The sequence below is a fragment of the Ursus arctos genome, unplaced genomic scaffold (genome assembly GCF_023065955.2).
Source record: "Ursus arctos isolate Adak ecotype North America unplaced genomic scaffold, UrsArc2.0 scaffold_23, whole genome shotgun sequence".
NCBI lineage: Eukaryota > Metazoa > Chordata > Mammalia > Carnivora > Ursidae > Ursus > Ursus arctos.
This window is the reverse complement of record NW_026622908.1, coordinates 22,555,216-22,577,023: the sequence shown is the minus strand read 5'-3', so window position 1 is coordinate 22,577,023 and position 21,808 is coordinate 22,555,216. Positions and strand designations below refer to the sequence as shown.

At 46.5% G+C, this 21,808-nt stretch overlaps 1 protein-coding gene across 5 annotated transcripts in view; it reads left to right on the top strand.

Moving 5' to 3' along the window:
- Positions 1–1,317: 1,317 nt before the first annotated feature.
- Positions 1,318–21,808, top strand: part of SLC1A2 (solute carrier family 1 member 2) — a 95,356-nt gene continuing 74,865 nt past the window's right edge. For 2 of the 5 annotated variants that reach the window (XM_048217700.2, XM_044389020.3), the window contains exon 1: positions 1,318–1,493. In XM_048217700.2, the coding sequence (XP_048073657.1) occupies positions 1,486–1,493 (8 nt within the window). In that variant the 5' untranslated portion in view covers positions 1,318–1,485. Of the gene's footprint in view, positions 1,494–5,302; positions 5,609–21,808 lie in introns of those variants that run through there. The other 3 variants (XM_048217698.2, XM_044389022.3, XM_026512115.4) reach the window with 3 other exon arrangements.

Below are 21,808 nucleotides of genomic sequence, written 5' to 3'. Positions count from 1 at the left end.
AAAGAGCCACAGATAGGGCGAGGGGTGTGTCGTCTAATGGATCAAAACTTCAGGATGCAGGGCTCCTGCGAAGGCCTTGTTGGAGGGGGCTCTTGGTGCGGTTACCTGCAAAACCACTGGACATCTATTGTCTGGGGTGATGGACGGTCCAGATGGCCCCCTGGCCCCTTCCCCACTGCCTTCCACCCCAGTTGAGAAATGAAGCTGCATTCTCTATTCTCAGCTGCAGTCAGGCTATTAAGTCAAGGCTTCCCGCATCCCACGAGATCTTTTGAAAGCCTTTAATTGTTTCTCCGCGTCACACAAATAAGTACAACTGTGTAGCACAGGTTCCGGGCCCTCTCGGTATTTATATGGCAGATTATTGCTTCCCAGAGGGTGTTCCTTGGATCAGTAAATCTATAATATGTCTTTAGTTTTTATACAAGAAAAATAAAGCACACAAAAAGTAAGACATGTTCCGGGTTCCAGTAACTTTGGGTATGGCTTGGTTGAAGGCATTTCTTTCCCACTGAACTTCTCAAAGCCTTCCTACAGTAATACACTTTGTGAGTCTTCAAGGGTGAGCGGCTCTTGCCCATCTTATTTGGCCCCTTAACCTTTATATGCAGGGACATCTGGGGGGACTAGTGTCCCAAGGGACACATTCTGAGCAATGGCGCCCTTGTCCATGGATGCCATTGAAGGTGACTTGGGGACTGGTGTTCAAATCTATCTCAAAACTATAAGTTGACCTTTCATTTTACATTTAATTAGAAAATAAAACAGAGGTCCCTCAACAAAACCCATGAATACATTAAGCTGTAGAACATTAGAATTTAAGCATAGAGAAAGGATCGGAAGGCTGGAACATCTCTGGACCTTCTAAGGAGTGGGTTTCTTTCATTTATATGGGCAATTAGAAGTTAAAGACACAGTACTTTGATGGGTCTGGGTTAAGCATCTGGGAGCAAGACTGCCAGGGATGAAGTGGTTAATGAGCACAGGGGGCTGCGAGGCTGGAGGAGGGAGGAGAGGGGGTGAGGGCTGAGAGAGGATTGTTGGGTAACTAAGCGACTGGCTCAGGGCCCTGTGGGTGATCTGTTGGGAGAGCCACGTGGAAACAGCTGTAGTTCTTGTTTAAGGAGAGGAAAGGGACATTCAAGAGCCAAGATGATCCTGATGAGGTCTTTGACTCCCAGACGTGGAAACAGCTGTAGTTCTTGCTTAAGGAGAGGAAAGGGACATCCAAGAGCCAAGATGATCCTGATGAGGTCTTTGACTCCCAGAATTACACAACGCTCAAACAAACACTTAGCGACCTTGAGCTTTCCAGCCAGTCGACAACAGTCAGTAGGACAGTGTGTTACTTCTTTGACATCAGAACGCTGGCTAGGTAAACTTTAAAGCACCTGACAGATTTTCCTCTGAGGTACAGCAGGACCGGGATGGAAGACAGAGCTCGCTGCGGTGCTGGGTGGCCAGTGCGTTCCTGGAGGGGAGAGGATGGTCAGGTCAGAATTCTTGGGTAGGGTGGGGGTGGGCAGGGAGGGGCGATGAGAAGGACGGAATCACTATATTCCTGGAGAAAAAGGAGAAATGGAAAGGTGGAACAACGGGTTATTATAAAACACTCATTAGAGCCTCCTTTGGTATGATATTTGGCAAGGACACTTGCTTTTCCCACGGGCTGAAGTAACGTGAGCTTCCTCTCGTGAACAAGTTTCTCTCTAGAAATGTAGTTTCGGAGAAGGGAGGAAAAATTGGGAAGCGTAATCGATTGATCAGAAAAACAATTGGCTCTGAAAGGACTCAGGATGGTGAATAAAATGCACAGGTCCTTGCACGCCCATGCCCAATAATGAACCAGGCACTGGCATGCTTCTCGCTGGATATGTATTGAATGAGTCAAGGAGTGAATACAGGCTATTTGTATCTTCCCATATAGAATTTCCCCCCTTGAAATGCTTGTTTAAATAACACATCGATGGGATGGTTAGTCATGTGTTGGAAAAGTGTGTCTTTTACCCAAATCATCATCTGTGATTGCATCTTGAAGAATTCCAGCACCCAGAAGCAGGAGACCTTGTCCTTAATGAGTATGTCTTCTGCATTTAACCCCAGACTCTTTCTAGAGGTTCTAATGTTCCTGTATTCAGCAACTACGCTGAAGACACTGGCCCAGATAAAAATCCATGAAACCCAGCTCTGCCATTTCTCTGCTCTGTGAAGCTGTGTTTCCATTTGCAAGTGTGGAATAATGTGAACAACTTCGCTAGGATTGTATTGTCAGCTGGTGAACCCTGCTGCAAAAGCTCTTGGGTCCAAATATTCGAAAGCAGAAGTACACGCGGTGGTGCACTGTGGCCTGTACATGGCGTGGTGGGAAAGCCAGCAGGCTTGGTTTACATGGCGGGAAGGTATTTTCTGATGGCTGAATACATAAGGTGTTTGGTTCAACATTCTGCCCTGCGATCCTGGTGTCTCTCCTTCTTGCAGCACAAAGTGTAGGTGTTACAAAGACCACCAGCTCCTCTTGGTGTTTCTCCCCTTCAAATTACTCATGTTTTCCCCCAGAATTGGAAAGAAAATGGCTGATAGTCATTCTTATCTATTGAATGCTCACTAGATTTTGGGAACGGGTTTAGGGTTTATCAGAATTGAGACAATATTCAAATACTCTAACCTTTTAAATGTTGACTTCTGTTTTCAGAAGCCCCAAAAGATGATTCAAAAAAGAGTAAAAAGTCAAATGAAGTAGAAGCTGCTGATAGCAAGAACTCAGAAAATCAGAAAGACTAGCTCGAGTGTGGGAGAGTTGAATTTTGAGGAAGGGCTCTCTGCGTGAGCTCGGCACTATGGCTGATACAAAGCTGGGCAAAACCCCATGGTTTTCCTTTCTTACAATAATATACATGACTTATTCTGTTCACGTTTTGGCCCATGTCTCCTCACCGTTTGAAACTAATTCCTCAACGTTCATTTGTTTATAGTTTTTTTTAAAAAGGCTGTTGATACTGGGATTATCAAAGTTCTCTATGTTCATTGCAGAGAATTGCTAAAATATTTAAAGGTATAAAGGGGAAAAAATCACCTGTCATTCTGTGAACCAGAGGTTGTCAGCTATTAAAATGCGTCACCTTGTGATCATAATATATGACCGTATGTATCTGAGATCACACTACATACCTTTATTCCTTATAACTGCTTTTGAGGCTGCCAACCCTTCCTTTGTTAAGGAAAAAGGAACTTAAATTATTTTCCTATGAATTCTTGTTCTAAACTGCGGGACCTGCTTTATGCCCAGCTTCGTGGCTATGCGCTCGGTTGCACATGGGAATATGGATAAGAAATTACGTCTTTTAATATCTCTGTTCTCCTTTCCACCGCAGTGGCATCATTTGCTTAACCTTTTGCGATGATTGAACTGGGTTGTTTCCACCGTCTGTGTTTTACAGTAGTGCTGCAAATGACCATCTCTGTCTGAATTGAATTTATTTTTCTTGGAGCTTGCTCCATGCACCATATTCCCAAGATGGGCTGACCAGTTCTGTAAATATAAAGGTTTAAAATATTTGTTACCGATTTCCGGAATGACTAAATCCAAATTAATATAGCCTCCCATGCCCACTCATGACGGTAGTGGTATTTACCAAGGATTATTGAAAGGAACTTTGTATCCTCCGAGATGGGAATCAGTCATTTTTCTTCTGGCTTTATGTTCAAGCTCACATTTACCCATGAAACACAAAACTATCGAAATTCTTATTGTGCTCCTAACTGGTGATTTTTATGGTGAAGGGGGGAAAAAAGCCCAATATTGCCCCCTTTGGGGGTGCAGTCTAGTGGGGGACAGTGGACATTAATTCATTGCACAGATGGATTAGAACAATTAGACTTGGTCTGTTAGGTCAGGGAGGCTTCCTGGAGGAAGCCATGTTGAGCTGAGATCAGGACAAGCAGGAGATGGTAGTGAGGCTGGGGTGTGTGTGTGTGTGTGTGGCCTGGCTTCTGTGCATTTGTACACATGGCTAGAGGCGTACAAGCCTCCGTAGTAAAGAGATGAGTGAACACAAGGTGTGTTGCGGCTGCATCTGCTTCTAAGGTTCTTAGCTGATTTTCCTCTGTCTTTAATGAGCCTTGGTTGCAAGCTGCCCAAACAATTTAATAATCGTTTTTAAAGTGAAAAAAGAAACTCCATGCATCCCAATTACAGAAATTTTAAAATGTTAAAAAAAAATAAAAGGCATATTTTAGAACCAAGGAAATAAAGTACCTAAATTCAAGTCAGTCTGGAAATTTCACAAATCCTCCAGCTTAGCTGCTTGGCTCCTGTCGTCCTTCGTGATTTAAGTGAAACCACCGTGAAGCCCTGTCTCATATTCAGAGAGCATCTCTTTCCCTTCCCAGGGACCCTGGCAGCGGGCATCTCTCCAAGGTACTCCCCACGCAGAGGCCCGCCTCTGCTGCCTTCTTGCTCTCCACAGACTCGCCTTCTGTTCACTCTGCTTTCCACCAGCCCCTGGCCCCCGTGCTCCCGGGGAGCTGTTTTGATCCCCCCTTCCCCAAGGTCCCCAGCCCCAAGGCTGCAGATGCTGCAGACGTGGTGCACGTTGCCGAAGGTTCCAGCAGCGAAGGAAGAGGGGTGGCTCGCCCGGCAGGACAAAGCAGCCAGTGGAATAGGATGGAACGTTGGGCATTGCTATTCTTAGGGAAAGACAGCACAGTCAAGCGATTAAGAACAAAGTTTGTGCAGTCGGGTGGAGATTTTCAAAGCCCGGCTCTGCCACTTACTGTGTCACTTCAGACAGACAGCTTCACTTTTGGTGCCTCAGTTTCTTCCTCTGTCGAATGGGGATAAGACTAGTAGCTACCTGACAGGATCGTTGAGGGTCTAGAGGACGGTCCTCGGAAGGATGCCGGGAGTAAGGGCTTTGTGAATGTGAGCTGTCATTACTATCAACCTTCTTATTATTGCTGTTAGTGTTGTTAAGTTCCCTTGGCCACTCCTCCCAGCTGCGATAGTCTTCATTGGCCATCATTTCAGTCCACGGACTCCCGTCTGTACTGATAGGACCTCTTGCTCCTTGCTCAAGCCCCTCCCTCTCTTCCTCTATCCCCCCTCCCAAATTCCTATGTATTTCTTCTGCCGTGCAGTTTATCCCCCGCATTAGCTCACCCCCAACCATCTCACCTAATCCGTGCAGTGAAACGTGTCCATTAAGGTGCATTACACAAAAAGGGCAGCTCGCTCCCTCTGCCCAGTCCTGCACATGCCGAGACATTTCGTAGCCCTAGTGGCGGGGGGGCGGGGAGGGCTCCAGGGGGACAATACTAGGAGGAGAGACGGTGCCAGAGTCCTTTGGAGAAATGAGCTGGAGCCCAGCAGGTCCCTCAGGAGACAGGACTGGAGTGGCTTCTAGAAAGACAGGCTTGGCACCAGGACAGGATGAAAATGCCTCCTCTCTGTGACCTCTGAGGCTCAGCCAAGGCAGCAGTGGATAAAGAGCTAACCTGTCCCGCCTGCCGGCCAAAAATAGGCTGACTGCGTCACAGAGCTCTCGGTGATTAAAGCTTCCCTCTGCAGAAGGCCACGCTCGGACTGGAAGGGCGCCATGGACGGGTTAAGGTAATTTACTCCCCACGCTGACATTCTCCTCGCAGCATCAGAGGCAGGCATGAAATCTGAGTCGTGCTAGACGGAGCTGTAAATTCATAACCAGGGCACGATGTGTGAGCTGCAAGGTGAGGGAATCTATGCCAATGACGTGACTTACAGAGGAGTCGTTCTTTGTCTTTACTCTGACTCATGTAGACTTTTTTTGGGGGGGGAGGGTCCATCAGCTTATTTTTGTAACTGTTTCGATTCTTATTATAAAGATTAATTCATGTTTGTTGTAGAAAGTTTGAACATAAAGGAAAGAATCCATAAGGAGATAAAAACCACCCATCATTCTACCCCATGACAAACAGCCCCTGGGGTCCTTTTGTGCCCTCTTCTTCCCCCCCCCTTTTTTTTTTGCATCTTGTGGCAATGCACAATTTTTCTAAAATTGGGCAATGTTCATAAAGTTTCTGTTTTGGTTTTTAAATGTACACACAGGGTACTCACAGTGATCTTGTATCTCATGAGGTCACTTAGTGTTACTTGCAGACCAGACGGTTTTTAGCTTACTCACCTCGTGGCCAGGCTGAGCGGGTGGAATGGCTGGCCCACGTGTCCGTACTGGTAGGAAAATGTGCTGGTCTGGAGCGTTCTGCAGACAGACTTCCCAGTCGCAGCAGGAACCAGTGTGCCATCTGTGAGACTGGAGATGTGCCTGTCGCTCAGGCAGGTGGAGAGGGAGTGTGAAGTTGGCCCACCTTCCCCGGGAAAGCCTCATGCAGTGAGTAGAGCCTGGCCTCCTGAGCAAAGCGTTTCTGGTTTGCATTCTATCTCTGCCACTAACCGGTTGCCTGACTTTGATTAGCCTCCCCTCCCCTCTAAACCTCAGTTTTCCCATCTATAAAGTGGAACTAATGCTGACATCTACTTCACTGGGTTCCTGAAAGCTAGCGCGTGACTCGGAGTCAGGTACTCCATAAGTGGTAGCGATCATTAGTATGCTATTATGATGAATTTCTCAAATGAGGACGGGATCCACTCATTCCGTCGCACGAGGGTCATGGGCAGATGGGTTCACGTGGTGGGAATAGATCTCTAAAAGGAAATAGAAATGTTGGCAGGCTTCAGTATGGTTTCCCAGAGAGGTGGTAGGTTCCAGACCTAGGATGGTCAAAAGAATGGCATCTTGAAGCTCTTTCCATTACAGTTTCCAGGCCATGAGTTGGAGGTGGCCTCTAACGCCTGGTAGGAGGTCGCTCACCCCAAGGTCTGGATCCAGACCAGAGAGAGACTCCAGCCCCAATCAGGCTTGACAGGGCAGCTAAGAGTATTGGAATAAATCGTCAAAAGGTTTGCTGCCTCAACCAAGCTTTTTAGAGTACTAAATCAAAGAGCTGGGATAAAATCTTATCTTGGTGTGCGTTTTTGGAAGGATCTCCAGGTGCCTGGGGTGGAGGCCTGGCTCGGGTTGGGGGCTGGGAAGCAGCTGAGGTGATTTGTTGGAGAGCCAGCCCTGCATTCCCTCTAGGAGCTTGGGTGACTTTCATTCTTTGCTTTCTCTCTCCATGTGGGATGAACATCTGTACCTTTGGGGCTGTGAGGATCAGAGGAGGTGGAGTCTGTGCTGGGCCTGGCACCATGCTCCACTCACTGCATGCTCAAGGAAAGTCAGTACTACCTTCCACCCCCCACATCCTGCAAGATAAGAGCAAGCTAGAAGAAGAGAGTCTCTCTTGGGGGTTTCATCTACAAATAAGGAACTGAAACAAGAGGAGCTCAGGGGAGTTAAAGCCCTGCTCAGTCTCTGGGAGATGTGCTCTTATCATCTGAATCAGCATGCATTTCCTAACAACCAGTAGTGAGCCTCTAGTATTTCCTGGAACGTCTTGGCAGATAGCTGTTGAGCCTATCTATACCTTGTACCCGGCGCTGTGCGGAGCCCGTCACCATACTGATCCCATTCAGGGTTTCATCTCCCAGAGGAGAGAAACTGAGGCTCAGACATTAGGAAACTCACCCGAGGTTTCTTAGCTGGTAAGTGGCGGAGCTGGGATTTGAACCCAGGTCTCTCTGCCTCTAAAGCCCATGTTCATGACCACCCCAGGTGTGTGAATCTCTAACTATATTGGATTTCTGCCCCCTGCTGGAAAAGGTAATGTGTACAACAGACTAGAATGGACTTTTCAGCTGCGAGCCCCTGAGCCCAAGGACTGTATGTTACCCCCTCTGTCCCCTCCCAGGCAGGCAGCGGATAGGAAATTGTGGATGAATATACTGGAAATCTAAGCATCTGGGTCAGGCCTCCTTTAAAAAGCAGATGTCCTACGAGGAATAAGTGCATTAGCAACTTTCCTTGCGGTGGGGCACGTCGGCTTCCCCAGTCCCTGGGTGGCTGTCTGGAGTGAAGGGTGCTGGAAGTCTAGGAGGGAAGAGCCTTGCGCCTCTTTATTTTCCCACGAAGGGTTGGGAGGAAGAGGACCTGACATGAAGAGGGCCACTCCACAGGCTTCACAAGAAAGAGCCACCTGAATACTTGATTTCCAGGCTCTGGGCATTTGCCAGACAAGGTGTGGTGATCTGGAGAACCTACGTTTCTAAGGACTCATGGAAAATTGCTGCTTCATCCATCTTTTCCTTTTAGTTCTTGTTCCTGGTGGCCTGTGGGCCTTTGATTCCCTTAGCACTTTTGATTCCTTCCTGATTCTCCCTTTTCATGTGGCCTTGGCTTTTATTTTATTTTGAGAGAGAGAGAGTGTGTGTGTGTGAGAGAGAGCCGGGGGAGGGGCAGAGGGAGAGAGACCCCTAAGCAGGCTCCACCCACAGCACGGAGCCTGACTCAGGGCTCGATCTGATCTCAGGACCCCTGAGATCATGACCTGAGCTGAAATCAAGAGTCAGATGCTTAACTGACTGAGCCACCCTGGGGCCCTTGGCCTTGGCTTTTTTTTTTTTTTTTAAAGATTTTATTTATTTATGTGACAGAGAGACAGCCAGCGAGAGAGGGAACACAGCAGGGGAGTGGGAGAGGAAGAAGCACGCTCCCAGTGGAGGAGCCCGATGTGGGGCTCCATCCCGGAACACCGGGATCACGCCGGGATCACGCCCTGACCCGAAGGCATACGCCTAATGACTGCACTACCCAGGCACCCCTGGCCTTGGCTTTTAATCTTTATTTTCATCTGTATGACTGTCCCTTAGTTCAGGCCTCATACTGGACCCCCCAGGCTCCTGCCATACCCCCCAGCTCATGTGCCTGGTGCTAACCTCGCTCCCTGCAGCTCCCAGACTCACCTCCCACGGATGTTTCTCCTGTTTCTCTACTTTGACTTTCCCTTCCTGCCTGTGAGCCGTGTTCTCTGTTTCTTCTGCCCGATGCATCGGCTCCCCTTCTCTCTCTCTATTAAAAGTCTGCTTCCAGTTTCCAGACTCAGCACCCGTGCTTCTCCTTTGTGACTCTGTCCCAAACTTTCCCCTCAACCTCTTTGTCTTCATAGCTCCAGTAGCAGGGATGTGTGTCTATATTGGTGCCTTCGGCAATATTGTGTCTCCTCTGATTCCCTCTTAGGGTGTTACTCACCTCTTGCACCATAACTTCTCACCTGTTTGCCCTCCTCCCCATCTGTTCCGGAGTTTTTAAAATGCAGTGTTCCTGTCTTATCCACTGAGTATCTGCTCCATGCAGGGCACCCTGCGGAGGGCGGAGGGACATCCGAGAGGAATATTAGGTCTGCTCACATCAGTACTTGAGGGGAGACCCTCAGAGTGCGAGTCCATTGGCCCAACCCAATTCTAGACGGTTCTTTGCACAGCCCCAGGAGAGGCCAAGCTAGGCGTGCTTGTATTCCATGTCTCCTTTTTGTAAAGGCAGATGCCTGAGGAATGCTTTGGCATCCGCCTGGGTTCACAGGCCTGCACCTAGGGAGGCTCAGCGCAAACGTTCCAGAATCCATTGGCTGGGTTAGTAACAACGCCTCCTGCAGAGCCCTGCTGGGGCACAGATGGGGCCCAGCCCTGTCCCAGGGACTTTGGCACAGGGCAGGGTCTGGACGGAGGGCTGACTTCAAAGAAAGAGGCCCTTCCTGCCGCTTCTGCATTCTGAAATCTCACGGCATCTGGCTCTTTTGTCGTCACTTTTCTCGGGAACAAATGAGTTTGATCATTCGCTTAACAAACATTTGCTGAGTATCGTAATCTCTGTTTACTCGGTGACCACCTGGCATGGCGCCTGGCACAAAAGTAAATACGGCCGTCTCTGGTCCACGTGAGTCTGCAACAAAATAGAGTCAATGCGAATTACTGAAAGCAGGGATGGCAAATACGGGCGCCTATGTGGCCACTCCTCAGTTTGGTGTCCATGGTAGATATTGCTAATTAATCGTAGGACTCATTCACTCTGAATCTGGATTCAGCTTCAGAATCCGTCTTAACCCATTGCTCGGGGCAGCCAGCCTTCGTGGATTGGACTTTGCCTATGAGATGAAAGTGGCTTGGAACCACTCTTGGTCTTTATGGTCGTAGATAGGCCACTGAAACAGAGGGAGGGGGGCTCAGGAGAGCCAGTGCATTGAGTGGCCGCATCCGGCCAGAGCAGACTGCGAGACCCCTTTGGGGGGGGTGCCTGAAAGTAACAGTGCTGTGGGGAAGCCCCCTAGCATTGCTCCTGGGGACCCCGTCATGCCCCTCCTGCTCCCTCATCGTGTTCTCTTGAGTTTCTGAGGATTCTTCTTCCTCCTCCTTGCCCACAGAAGTAGCTGTTAGGCAAGATTCAACTCTCATCCTCCTTAAGATCTTTCTTCTTGCCCGTTCCCTTGGGTGGAGAGCTAAGGGGAGTGTGAAGTCTCAAGTCTCTGTCTTCAAATACATCTTTTTGCCACGTTTGGAGTCCTTCCTTTGGCCTCGGAGCTACGGATCCGAGTCTGTTTGTCTTTCCGAGCCCCTGTGTGGTCTCCCTTCCTTGCCTGAGGAAGCTTTGTCTGCTGAGGGCACGCAGGCTTGCTCCTGTCTGGGGCCGGTCATAGGGTGTCCTGCCCCCCATGTCCGCTCATCCGAGACTCTCCCCTCTGCCTTGGCAGGTCTCATCCAGCCTTTGAGTCTCCGCTGAGCAGTCATTTCACCTGGAAATCCCTTTCTGATGGGATTCCAGAAGGGAACTGTGCCACCGGCTCAGGTTCTTACAGGCTCACATATTCCGTCATTCAGCAGCCACTCAGCACTTCCTGTGAATCCCCAGTGCATACGATGTGAACCTCTCCTAAGGAGACTGCGGTCTCGTCACGTTGCTGTTGCTAGTCGCTCTTGCTTCTGTGTCATAATTCTGCCAATAGACCAGACCCCTGGTGGTCAAGGGCTGGGTGCCAGTCATTATATCCCCCTAGTCCTGTGCATGTCCTGATGGGCTGGAAAGTGGCTTCTTGAGCTGTCTGGTTTGGTGTCAAGTCTGGTGGATATGGAGTCCTCAGCGGCGAGGCTCACAAAGGCTTGGAGGGCTGGCAGGAGGAGGAACACCCCACGGAGGCGGAGAGAGGGAACTTTCCCTGCTCTGTGCTGAGAACCCAGGGCAGCAGGAGCTGGGCTAGAAAGAGGTGCCCCAGATGGAAAGTAGTCATGGTTAAAATGCATTAAGAACTTGGGTCAGGGTTCGAATTCTAGCTCCTCAGCTTAATAACTGTGAGACCTGGGGAAGTTCATGTCTCTGTGCCTTAGTTTTCTATCTGCAAAATGGTTCTTAAAATAATGTCACCCTTATACAGTGGTTATGAGGTTTCAATGAGTAAATGAGTTTAAATGAGTGCAAAGCACTTTAAAACAGTGCTGGCTGCAAGCATTGGCTATTATTTAGACTTTCCAGCTTTAACTGGTGATTCTCACTTTGTTTTTTACATCTTTCTGTAAATAAAGTGCATGTTATTTATGTAATCTGAAAAACATACAACAAAACTCTCTCTCTTTTTTTTAAGAGACAAGGAAGGAATCTGGTAGGTAAGGGGGTCATAGTTGACCCCACCAGCCCCTTGCCCTAGACCCATGCATGTACTTCTTGGCACATTGGTGTGGGGTGGTAAGCTTCCGTGCCCCTCTCCCCTGCCTGTTCAAGGTCCCAGGAGCCTCATAGCCGAGGCTCCAACCTTCCTGGGTGGTGTCATGATTGGCGCCCAGCGAGTCTTGCAGGAGCATCAGGGAATGAAACCAGCCAGCGGTTCCTCCCCAGAGAAGATGTGATCTGCAGACAGTGCGGTAGTAGAGGCGGGGGCTGGGGTTCCTGGGGCCTGAGCAGCAAGCTCGGGGAGCAGGACGGTGCTGTGCCTCACCAAGGGGAGAATGGAGAGAGGGCAAGGCTGCGCTTGCAAAAGCAGCAGCAAAGTCCACATGTTTTATGAAGTGTTTTATGGTCAAGCTGTACTTGGAAGCCTGGTATTTTGCAAGAATTATTAGGTGTGACAGTCTTAACACAAGAGTTGGGGGCGGGACAGGAGACTCTGGCGAGGTAAGTGGCATGGAGTGGTTGCTTGGACTCACCAAGCTGCTTCAGTTGGCCTGTTTATTGTTTTTTAAAATTACTTCTATTATTATTATTATTATTATTATTTATTTATTTATTTATTTATTTTTTTTTTTTACTCTCGAGGCAATCAAAACTCAGTTTAAAGACACACCAAAACTATTTGTCAGTTACTTGCTCTCCGTCTGAAACAGAGCTGCTAAGCAAATTGAGTGGTTCGACTATCTTACTACCTTTGGGGGCTAAACGTGCTTCTAGGTCACTTCCAATTTGGGGCACAGGAATCTGATCCAAGCAGGGTGCTCGGGACTCAAGCAGCCCTCACCAGTACTGAGGGAGGGGCAGTGAGCACGGTGTGCTCCTCATGGCCCCACGTTAATTTCTCAGGCCCCCAAACTGAGGGAAGGGCCTCCCATTCTTGTGGAAATTCAGAACCAGCAGATTGTCTAAAGAAGGGATGTGGTCTCCTTTTTGTCTCTTTCACCCCATGAGGGATGGCAGTCAGGATTCAGCCTTTTGGAGCCTCGTGCTATGTCTGAAGCAACAATCTTCTATGGATGGAATAGAGTAAAGATTCTTAACCAGAGACCACAGATGAAGGGCTTCGGGGGTCTTGAATTGTAAGGAAATTTTTTCTGCAGATGCATTTTCAGGGGGATCATCCTTTAATTCTGTCAAGCGCACGCTTACCTGTGTGCAAATGGTGAGGAGATCCTTCTTGCTGTTCCTAGTAATTCACCAGCTTGCTCTTGCCTCAGGGCTTTTGCACTTGCTGTTCCCTCTCTCAGAATACTTTTCTTTAAGCTCCCACATGGTCATTCTCACTTTCTTCAAGTCACTGATTAAATGTCACCTTCCTGACCGCCTTATATAAAATAGTATCCCATCACTATCTTAGTTATCAATTGTTCTGTATAGAACGTCCTGCCATATGACGTTAATTCTGTGTTTATTAGCTCCTGCCTTTAGTATGTAAGCTTCTGTCCTGTTCACTGCTGTATCCATTGAGTCTAGAATAGTGCCAAGTTCAAAGTAGACGCTTGGTAAATATCTACTGAGTGGATGAGTAAATGAGCAAATTAATAACATTGATTTTATTTGGGTCTTAGGTGTAAAAAACATTTTTTTTTAAATGATAGAAGACAAGGGACTGAGTTCTCAGTGGGGTCACTTTTTGGCCATGTACCTTGGGTCCCAAACATTTGAAGTGCTGTGAAATAAGTGCTGGGGTCCTGCAGTAGATGTTTCGGCAGGAGCCTTCTAGAGATTTTGCCATGTTGGCACATCTGTCGTTAATTTCATCACACCTTTGAATCCACCAGACACCAGATCTGTGTGTGTGTGTGTGTGTGTGTGTGTGTGTGTGTGTGTAAATGGACAGGTCAGCTCCTGGTGCACAGACATCACCAGCATCATTATTATGAGTAGTTACTACCTCCGTGCACAGATGATGAGTTATCCCCATGTGCAGATGGGCTGCCGCTGCTTCTGACACATCCGCGAGCTTTCAGGGACTCATGTGAGGCCTCGCAATATGTCAGAGCAGGGCAATGGTGGAAGTCCCCCTTGCCAGCTGCGGTCCCACTCTAGAATCATTATTATTACGTTCTGGAGAAGATGTCCCGGCGGTTGAACTTGCGTGACCAGGACCAGCATGGGGCTAGTATTGTCTGATGCATGAACTCCTATGTGAATGGGAGGCAACTGCCTTTTATTCTGATCAAGGCAAAGTGGAATTAAGACTAGGAAAAGAGATTCTGCATGTTCCTCTCATTTTAAAGGAGAGAACAAAAGGCACCAGAGTCTTCCAGGAAGTACGTTCCTTCTGAGAGAAATAAACCCTGGTCTCTTCTGGACAGGTGATTTGCTTTGCTTCTTCCTGAGCATAAAGCTCAGAATCGCTTCTGCAGTTTATCTTTTGTTGCTGCCTACATCAGGTAAGCGTGGAAGTACACCAGCACGCACAGCTATTACCTCCTGGTAACCTCTTTGGTAAATGGAAGCTTCTAAGTCTCATCTTTTTTTTTTTTTTTTTAAGATTTTCATTTATTTATTTGACAGAGATAGAGACAGCCAGCGAGAGAGGGAACACAAGCAGGGGGAGTGGGAGAGGAAGAAGCAGGCTCATAGTGGAGAAGCCCGATGTGGGGCTCGATCCCATAATGCCGGGATCACGCCCTGAGCCGAAGGCAGACGCCTAACCGCTCTGCCACCCAGGCGCCCCCCCCAAGGCTCATCTTTTAAAAAGTTAGTGTTTTCTTGCACTAAAAAGCAAAACAAAACAGAACACTGTCCTCTTCCAAACATTTTAGGTGGCTGAGTCATCATTTATCAAAAGAAATTTTAATTATACAGTACAATACATGAACAGAACATTGTTTTAAAAGTCAAAACCTACCAAAAAAAAAAAACACAACCCTACACAAACATAGAAAGACCCCTTATATACCTGACTCTAATACCCAATCCCATTCCAAGAGGTAACCTCTGCAGTTTTTTGCTCCTTCCAGAATTTCTCTCCATGCATTATAAATGGGCATGTGCATGAAGAATTTTTAAATGTCTATATTTTGGACATTTTTCCGTGTCAGTTCATAGAGAAATGCATCATTCTTTTCGACAGGAACATAGTCTTTCATTGCATCAAAATGTTCCAGAATGTAGTCAGCTATCCCCTTAGTTGATGAAAGTCAGGTTACGTCTCTATTTTTACTGTTACAAACAATTCTGCAAAGAATATACATCTTTATGTAAGCACACACACATTTTTTTAAGACAGATTTTAAGAAAACTATTTTTCCTGGGTCAAAGCATATTGCAGACTTTTAATTTTGATGGAAACTACCAAATCGACCCTTGGCTTTACCATCTTGGCCTTGCCAACATAGACTCCCACATTTAATTTCCCATGTCCCTGCCATCGATGTGTTGATTTTAAGAAGGTTTTGCCAATCTGATGTGCAAATATGCTTTTTAATTTGCTTCGCTCTGATTTCTAAGGTGGTTGAGAATCTTTTTGTACATTGTTGTATGTTGGTGGGTTTTTGACATGGTTTCAAACATCTTCACTAATAGGACTGTTTCAGAAATGCCTTGCCTCCAGGGCAGATATGCAGCCGGTAGTTAAGGTGTTGAAATACTTTCATACTTGTAGGTAAAGTGCCCCTGCCCCAAGTCTCAATTCCCCGGGCTCCTCCCCCTGCCTCTCTGGTGCCTTGCCCGGACCTCCCAGCAAGGTAGCAATTAAGAGGTTAATATGCATGCCTGCGGGTGACCTTCAGGACCCTGCCCTATTGCAAAATCAGCCTCTATTCAGATTGTTTGGCCCCCTGATACAGCATTTACAAATATGTCCATGAGTCCCTCCCAGACTCTCAACCAAATGTACTCAGACTGTGTTTTACACATTTACCTGTTCGTGGCATCTGAGAATCACAGTAACATCCTGCTGGTTTGCTTCTTGAACTGGGCCTTGCTTTGTATGCCAATGTCCTAGGATTATGCTTACATCATTTCCTTTTGACCTTAGCCTGAACATCGTAATCCCAGAGGGCACACTGGGGGAATAAGATGACCCTTACGTAACGTATTACGTAAGAGCCGGGGGACCTGAATCTCACTGGAGCATCTGCAGAGTTTTCTAAGAAGTCTGAAGACTCATTCTGGCAGAAGTTTATGTTGTCTTTCAGTCAATTGAATTCTTTAACAAGCATTCCTTTATTTCTGAAATAGCTGAAGGGAAGGGGGAAAGAAAGAAGGACAGTATTGCTGTTACGTGGCAGGCATGTCGCAGAAATGCTGGCATCTAATTTAATCTTCTCTACAATCCTCTTTCCTTGTATGGATAAGGAAACAGGCTCGAGGGATTGAAGCGAGTTGCTGAGGTTCGTTCAGCTAGAGAGGAGCAGTCGTAGCACTGGGCTGTAAAGCCCACCCAGCTTCTGCCACTGGAATGCACCTGTGTGTGTGTGTATCTGGGGTAGGGGACAGGAGGGACTCAGAATCATCTGGACAGTCTGCTTTGTGTCCCATTCTCTTGAAGTCTTAAACTTTGCCCACAGGCTGCAGTAAGGTCGATGAGGGAGCTCAGACCATTCCAAGAACTTCGAGTACCTTGGAGTCCAGGCAGGTCGAGGCCAGCTCTTTGATCTCTGGGCCAGGGAAACCCTGTCCTGTCCCTGGCTGTGTGCAGATGGACTGGAGGCTTTGTGGCTGGAACTTTGGATTCCCCAATGTCACCCTTTCACCTTTCCCTCTGAACTAGAGCAGACCCCAAAGCAACAGGTCTCATGTAACGTGTTTGCCTGGCACAAGCTGGGGCCAGTTGCTGCCTCTCTCTGCTTAGGGAAGTGACACGTGAGCAGAGCTCACACCAGGGTGAATGTCTGCTTGGTCAGTGTAACAAAACCTCAAAGGTAAAAGCTTATCCAGGCAACCCAGGGAAATGGGGTTCTGGTTATTTAACTTTTAGAGACATTAGAAGACAGAATGAAGAGGGGTTTGTTGTTAAATATATTTTTGGGAATTCCCTCTTATTTTTAATCCTTCCATTGAAAAAGCAATAAACACACATGGGAAAACACTCAGATTGTGAAGAGTATGCAGTGATCAGTGAGTCCCTCTCTCACCTGAGATGCCTGTGTACTCATTCTTCTCCTCAGAGGTCACTGCTATTAAGAGTGTCCTGTGATCCTCCCAGAAAGGATCTGTATTCTTTGTTTTTATCTGTAATCTTTGTATATGCAATTAAAAGTGTGTACATGTTTGTCTGTATCTATCATCTATCTATCTATCTATCTATCTATCTATCTATCTATCTATCTATCAAGCATCTGTCCGGCCATCTGTCCATCCATCCTTCCATTTCAACTTACACTTAACTCTTACGGTTGAAAATCATTCAAAATTCTCAAGTTCACTCTCTCTTGGTTTAGTGTGTTGGGACCATTTACACTCCTGACAGTGGGTCTTGCATATCCCCTAGGATGCCTGTCTGAGGTCCAGTCCTTATTAAAAGTCCTCCAGCTGGTGAAGGCATACCCCTGAGTCACACACCAACCAAAGACCTTCCTGAGAGATTGGGTTTCCATACCCTGCACTATACTACTTCTCCTGGAATCTTTCTTTTAAAGCAGAATATAAGAAGATGCAATAGAGGAGGAAAACTTTTTTTCCACTGCCCTTCTCGGTTCTTGACTGAGACACCCCTGTAGCAAAAAGAGTAATAGGAGAAGAACAAATATAATTATGTTTGTATGTCCAGGAACCCCACAAAGCTGCGAGACCTAAAGACAACCAGGCAATTGAGACTTACATACCATCCTGAGCTAAAGAAAGAGATGGGGTTTGGGGCTTCAAAGGGGAGAAAGGCAATAACCAGGATGAGAAGAAGAGCAAATGTTCGGTAAAAAAAATGTTTGCCCGGCCATACAGCTAAGTTTTTAGATGAAAATGTTATTTTGATAGTAATTCTTTTCCTGGTACAGACCCCCTTTCTAAATTCTTTTAGGCAGTTTAGGGGGAGGTAAAAAGCTTTTCCTGAGTCTGTTAGGTTTTGATTGCCTTCAACTGAAAATAATCCTCCTGCCAAAGAGGCATAATCTGGGGTGGCATAATCTGCTCCCCTACAATGCCTGTGGGATGGGTAAGATTGAGTTAGGTGAGATTTCACAGAATCTGCGCTCTTCAAAGGCTGCCCTCATTCATTCCTTGCCCGAGAAGGGTCCTGACCCACAATCCTGCTCCCTGCATTAAGACTGCCTGTTTACATATGTTGATTGCTTCAACAGGAGGAGGTCAGGTTTCTCTACAACACCTTTTTTCCCTGTTAAGTATGGCAAGAATGAAGGGCTGAGAAATGTCTGTGACTTTTCATTATAACTTCCTCCAGATTACCACACGAGGAGCCGGTACTCTGCTAGGCCTTGTCTTGGGATCGTCAGAAGTAGAAAACAGGATGATCCCCAAGGAGCTGCCCCCTAGAGAACAGAGATGTGATTTGAAATGTTCCTTCCTCAAAGACAGGAAAATAACCTGTTGGTTCTTTCCCTGTCCTAGACAGATCTTCTGGAGAGCTCTAGATACTGGTTCCCTCATCTTGCAGAGCTCAGTGTAGACCTGGGTCCTAGTCTCTGCCGCTCATGGCTATGTAATTTTGGACAGATAAGTCTTAGTGGAGACAATGATTATGTCCATTTCAAAGGGTTGTGTTGTTTCAGTTGCAGGTGATAGAAGCCCAGCTTAATCTGACTGAAAGCAACAAGAGAATGTATTGGCTTATTAGCTAAAGAGTCTACCAGTAGCTTCGGGCATAGTTAAATCTAGAGGCTAAAATCTTATTATCAAGATGCATTTTTTTTCTCCATCTCTCTTTGTTTTCATTCAAACACAGGCAAGTTATTTCCATGAAGCTTCCTTGGTAGCTCTGAACTTATATCCTGGTAGCTCAGAAATGTCAGCAAAAGAGAGCTTTTTTTGGACCACTATTTCCAGCAAAAGTCTTAGGATTGAACCCCACATTCCCACCCCTAAATCTTCATGGTCACGAGGATGAAGTAACCTGATTCTCCAGGCCTGAAAGGGGCAGTGGGTCAGCTCCACTCCAACCACGGGGTCAGGAGTAGAGGAGGGGAGGTGTCCTGAGGGAAGTGAGGAGACTAGAACCAAAAGAGTAAATGGATGCTAGGTAGGCTAGAGGCTTGCAGTGTAGGGACTAAATGAGGTAGGTCAGCAAATTTTTTTCTGTAAAGGACGAGATAACAAATATTTTAGGGTTTCTGGTGCACTTACTTAACTTCGCCCTTGTCGTGCAAAAGCAACCGTAGGCAGTAGTTAAAGGACGAGCCCGTCAAGTGTTCTAATAAAACTTTATTTACAAAAATAGGCAGTGGGCTGGATTTGATCCATGGCTCTAGTTTGTTGACCTGTGGTCTAAAAGGTAGACTGCATATGCAGAGCATAGAATCATCTTTTCCCATTTATTCCAGAGACTTCAACTAATGACATCTGGCACATATAAAACACTGAACAAATGCTGGCTATTATCTTTACTTATGTGGTAAGTGAAGACAATAACAGTGATACCATTAATGGTAATTATAACAACACTAATTGCATAATGAGATAGAATGAATTATGAGTAATATGTCATCAAACTTTTCAAGGGTTGTTTCTATACCATGAGGGGAGCTCCCACCCCGTATACTTACAGAGCTGGAAGGCACCGCAGAGGCATCCGATTCTAACGCCTCATTTTACAGATGAATCTTACACTCCCCTAAGAGATGACACAGGTACAAGTTCACATAGCAAACTAGTGATAGTTTTGGAATTTGCAGCTGTTTCCTCCAGCCCTTCTCCTGCAGCCTTGAGCCATTCTACCTGATGGACACATGGTGTGCCTAGCACATTTGAGCACACAGGTAGAGTCAGAGCATAAAGATTCATTGATTTTTGCATCTGAAGTACATGGTGTGGGGACTTAGTATCAGGATGATTCTAGGCATGTTCTTGAGCTAGTGGAAAGACATGGTTCTGGACCAGCATGTGTTTTATGACTCATGAGAACTCCCTGCTGCTGGGATGACTCAGATTTCTGTTTTACACAAAGATTACTAAACACCTCTTGCTCCGTTTGAAAACAATGAATAAAATGAATAGTTACTCATTGACTTACTTACTACCTCTTCGTCACCATTTCCATTGGCTTAGCGTGCTGGCAGCCATCTAAAAACAGCATGTCTTCAATGTATCTGCATACTGGTAAAAGGCTTCCTCTCGAATCCCCCATCAGCATGGACAGAGAGAGACGGACCCATGGATGCTTTTGTCTACACTCTTTGGGACAGACTCATTGGCCAAATTCTTCATGGGTAAAACTCTTCTTGGGTTTTGTTAACCAGCAGTGATGCAATGATCGAAGAGTGGCTATTTTAGAACCATGACTCTTTAGCTTTTTTTTCCCCCTCAAATTTATTTCCAAGTGTTATTACTCAGGGTCACTTACATAAATCAATGAAAAGAAATATTTTCATGAATCGAAAGTGTGTCATAGGATCCTGGTCTCACGTACCACAGAGACCTCAGTAAACAGAATGGAACATTTGGGATCGATTTACCACTTCTTACAGCCAAAGGTCAGCAAACTTTTCTGCGCAGGATCCGATAGTAAATATTTTAGGCTTCTTGGACCGTATGGTGGGCTGTGATTTGCCGACTCCTGCTCTAAACTCAAGTTAGTGATAAAGAGCAGACCAAAAGATGGAGTGTTTGAATTGGCTGCCCAGTTACTTGAATGTAGTCTTTAAAAACTTGGGCTTTGGAGTTGGAGAGATGTAAGTTTAGCCCTGTGGTTCTGCTGCTTAGTGGGTGATTTAAGGCAGGTTAGTTCCCTCGGGTTCCTCGTCTATAAAATAGAGACAGTAATAATCCCCTTTACAGACTTGTACAGAACCAGTAAAGGAAGTCATCACAGAGCTGGTATGCTGCCTAAAGATAGTAGTATCATCAGTACTGTCATTGATAACCAAGCCCAGTGGGTGAAAGGAGGTAATCAATGGCATACAATTAAGGAACTGATCTCTCTGGTCACCTTCAAAGGGAATTAGGTAGGATGTGCCAAGAAACCTTTTCCATCATCTTCCGCGGGGTAAGTCTGGATTGTACCAGATTTGTTTTGCATCTTTGCAAGGAGCCTCATGCTAACTCTTGACAGACCATCTTTCCTTCTCTGAAAAATGAGGTTTCACATTAGTCAGAGGAAAATCTCAAATTAGAAATCCTTTGCTGAACATTCTCTTCAGCTGTAGAATTAGGCCACATGGCCTGCTCTGGGTCGGGATCATCAGTGCCATCTGAGAACAAGTGGCGAGGATTGACTGCGGCCGCAGGAGCTCTGGGACCTCCGCTCATTAGTTCCCAGTGACTTCATCATGTTGCCTCCTGTCATTTTGCAACTCCTGTTGCTAAGGCTGACGTTAGAAAGAGTTTGGCCTGAAGCCACATATGTGGTCAACATCCTTAGGGAATTTAGCTTTCAATAACTAAGTATTATAGGCATAGATATAGAAATATAGATATTTTTGAAGAATTATGAGCTTGAGGTTGGGTGTGTTGGTGAGACCAGTGAATGACAGGTTTACTCAAGAATGGCAAAATAGGGGCCCCTGGGTGGCTTAGTCAGTTGAGTGTCCAACCCTTGATTTCGGCTCCGGTCATGATCTCGGGGTCCTGGGATCGAGCCCCACGTCGAGCCGCATGCTCAGAGGGGAGCCTGCTTGCGATTCTCTCTCTCTCTCTCTCTCTCTCTCTCCCCCTCTGGCTGCTTGCACTCTCTCTTTCTCTCAAATAAATAAATCTTAAAAAAGAGAGAGAGAATGGCAAAATAAAACAATAAAAAGCAGAACCCTTTTTACACCCCCCCACACACATACGCACATTTCCCCTGGGACCATTCAAGGTCAGGCCCCTGATGCAGTAGCTAAGAAACGTCTAAGAGTGTCATTCTCATGAGGTTCCAGGTTCTCGCAGCCACCATGTTGTTGTGAGAAAGGATTAGGTTTTCAGTAAAGACAGACCGGGATGTGATTCCCACCTCTGCCCTTTCCTAGCTGTTTGACAACAGGCAATTTACTTAATCTTGCTTCCTCATCTGTAAAATGACGAACGACCCCTTCTCACGTGGTATAAAATGTCCATTTTAAGAGATACTGCAGATAACTGCTGTC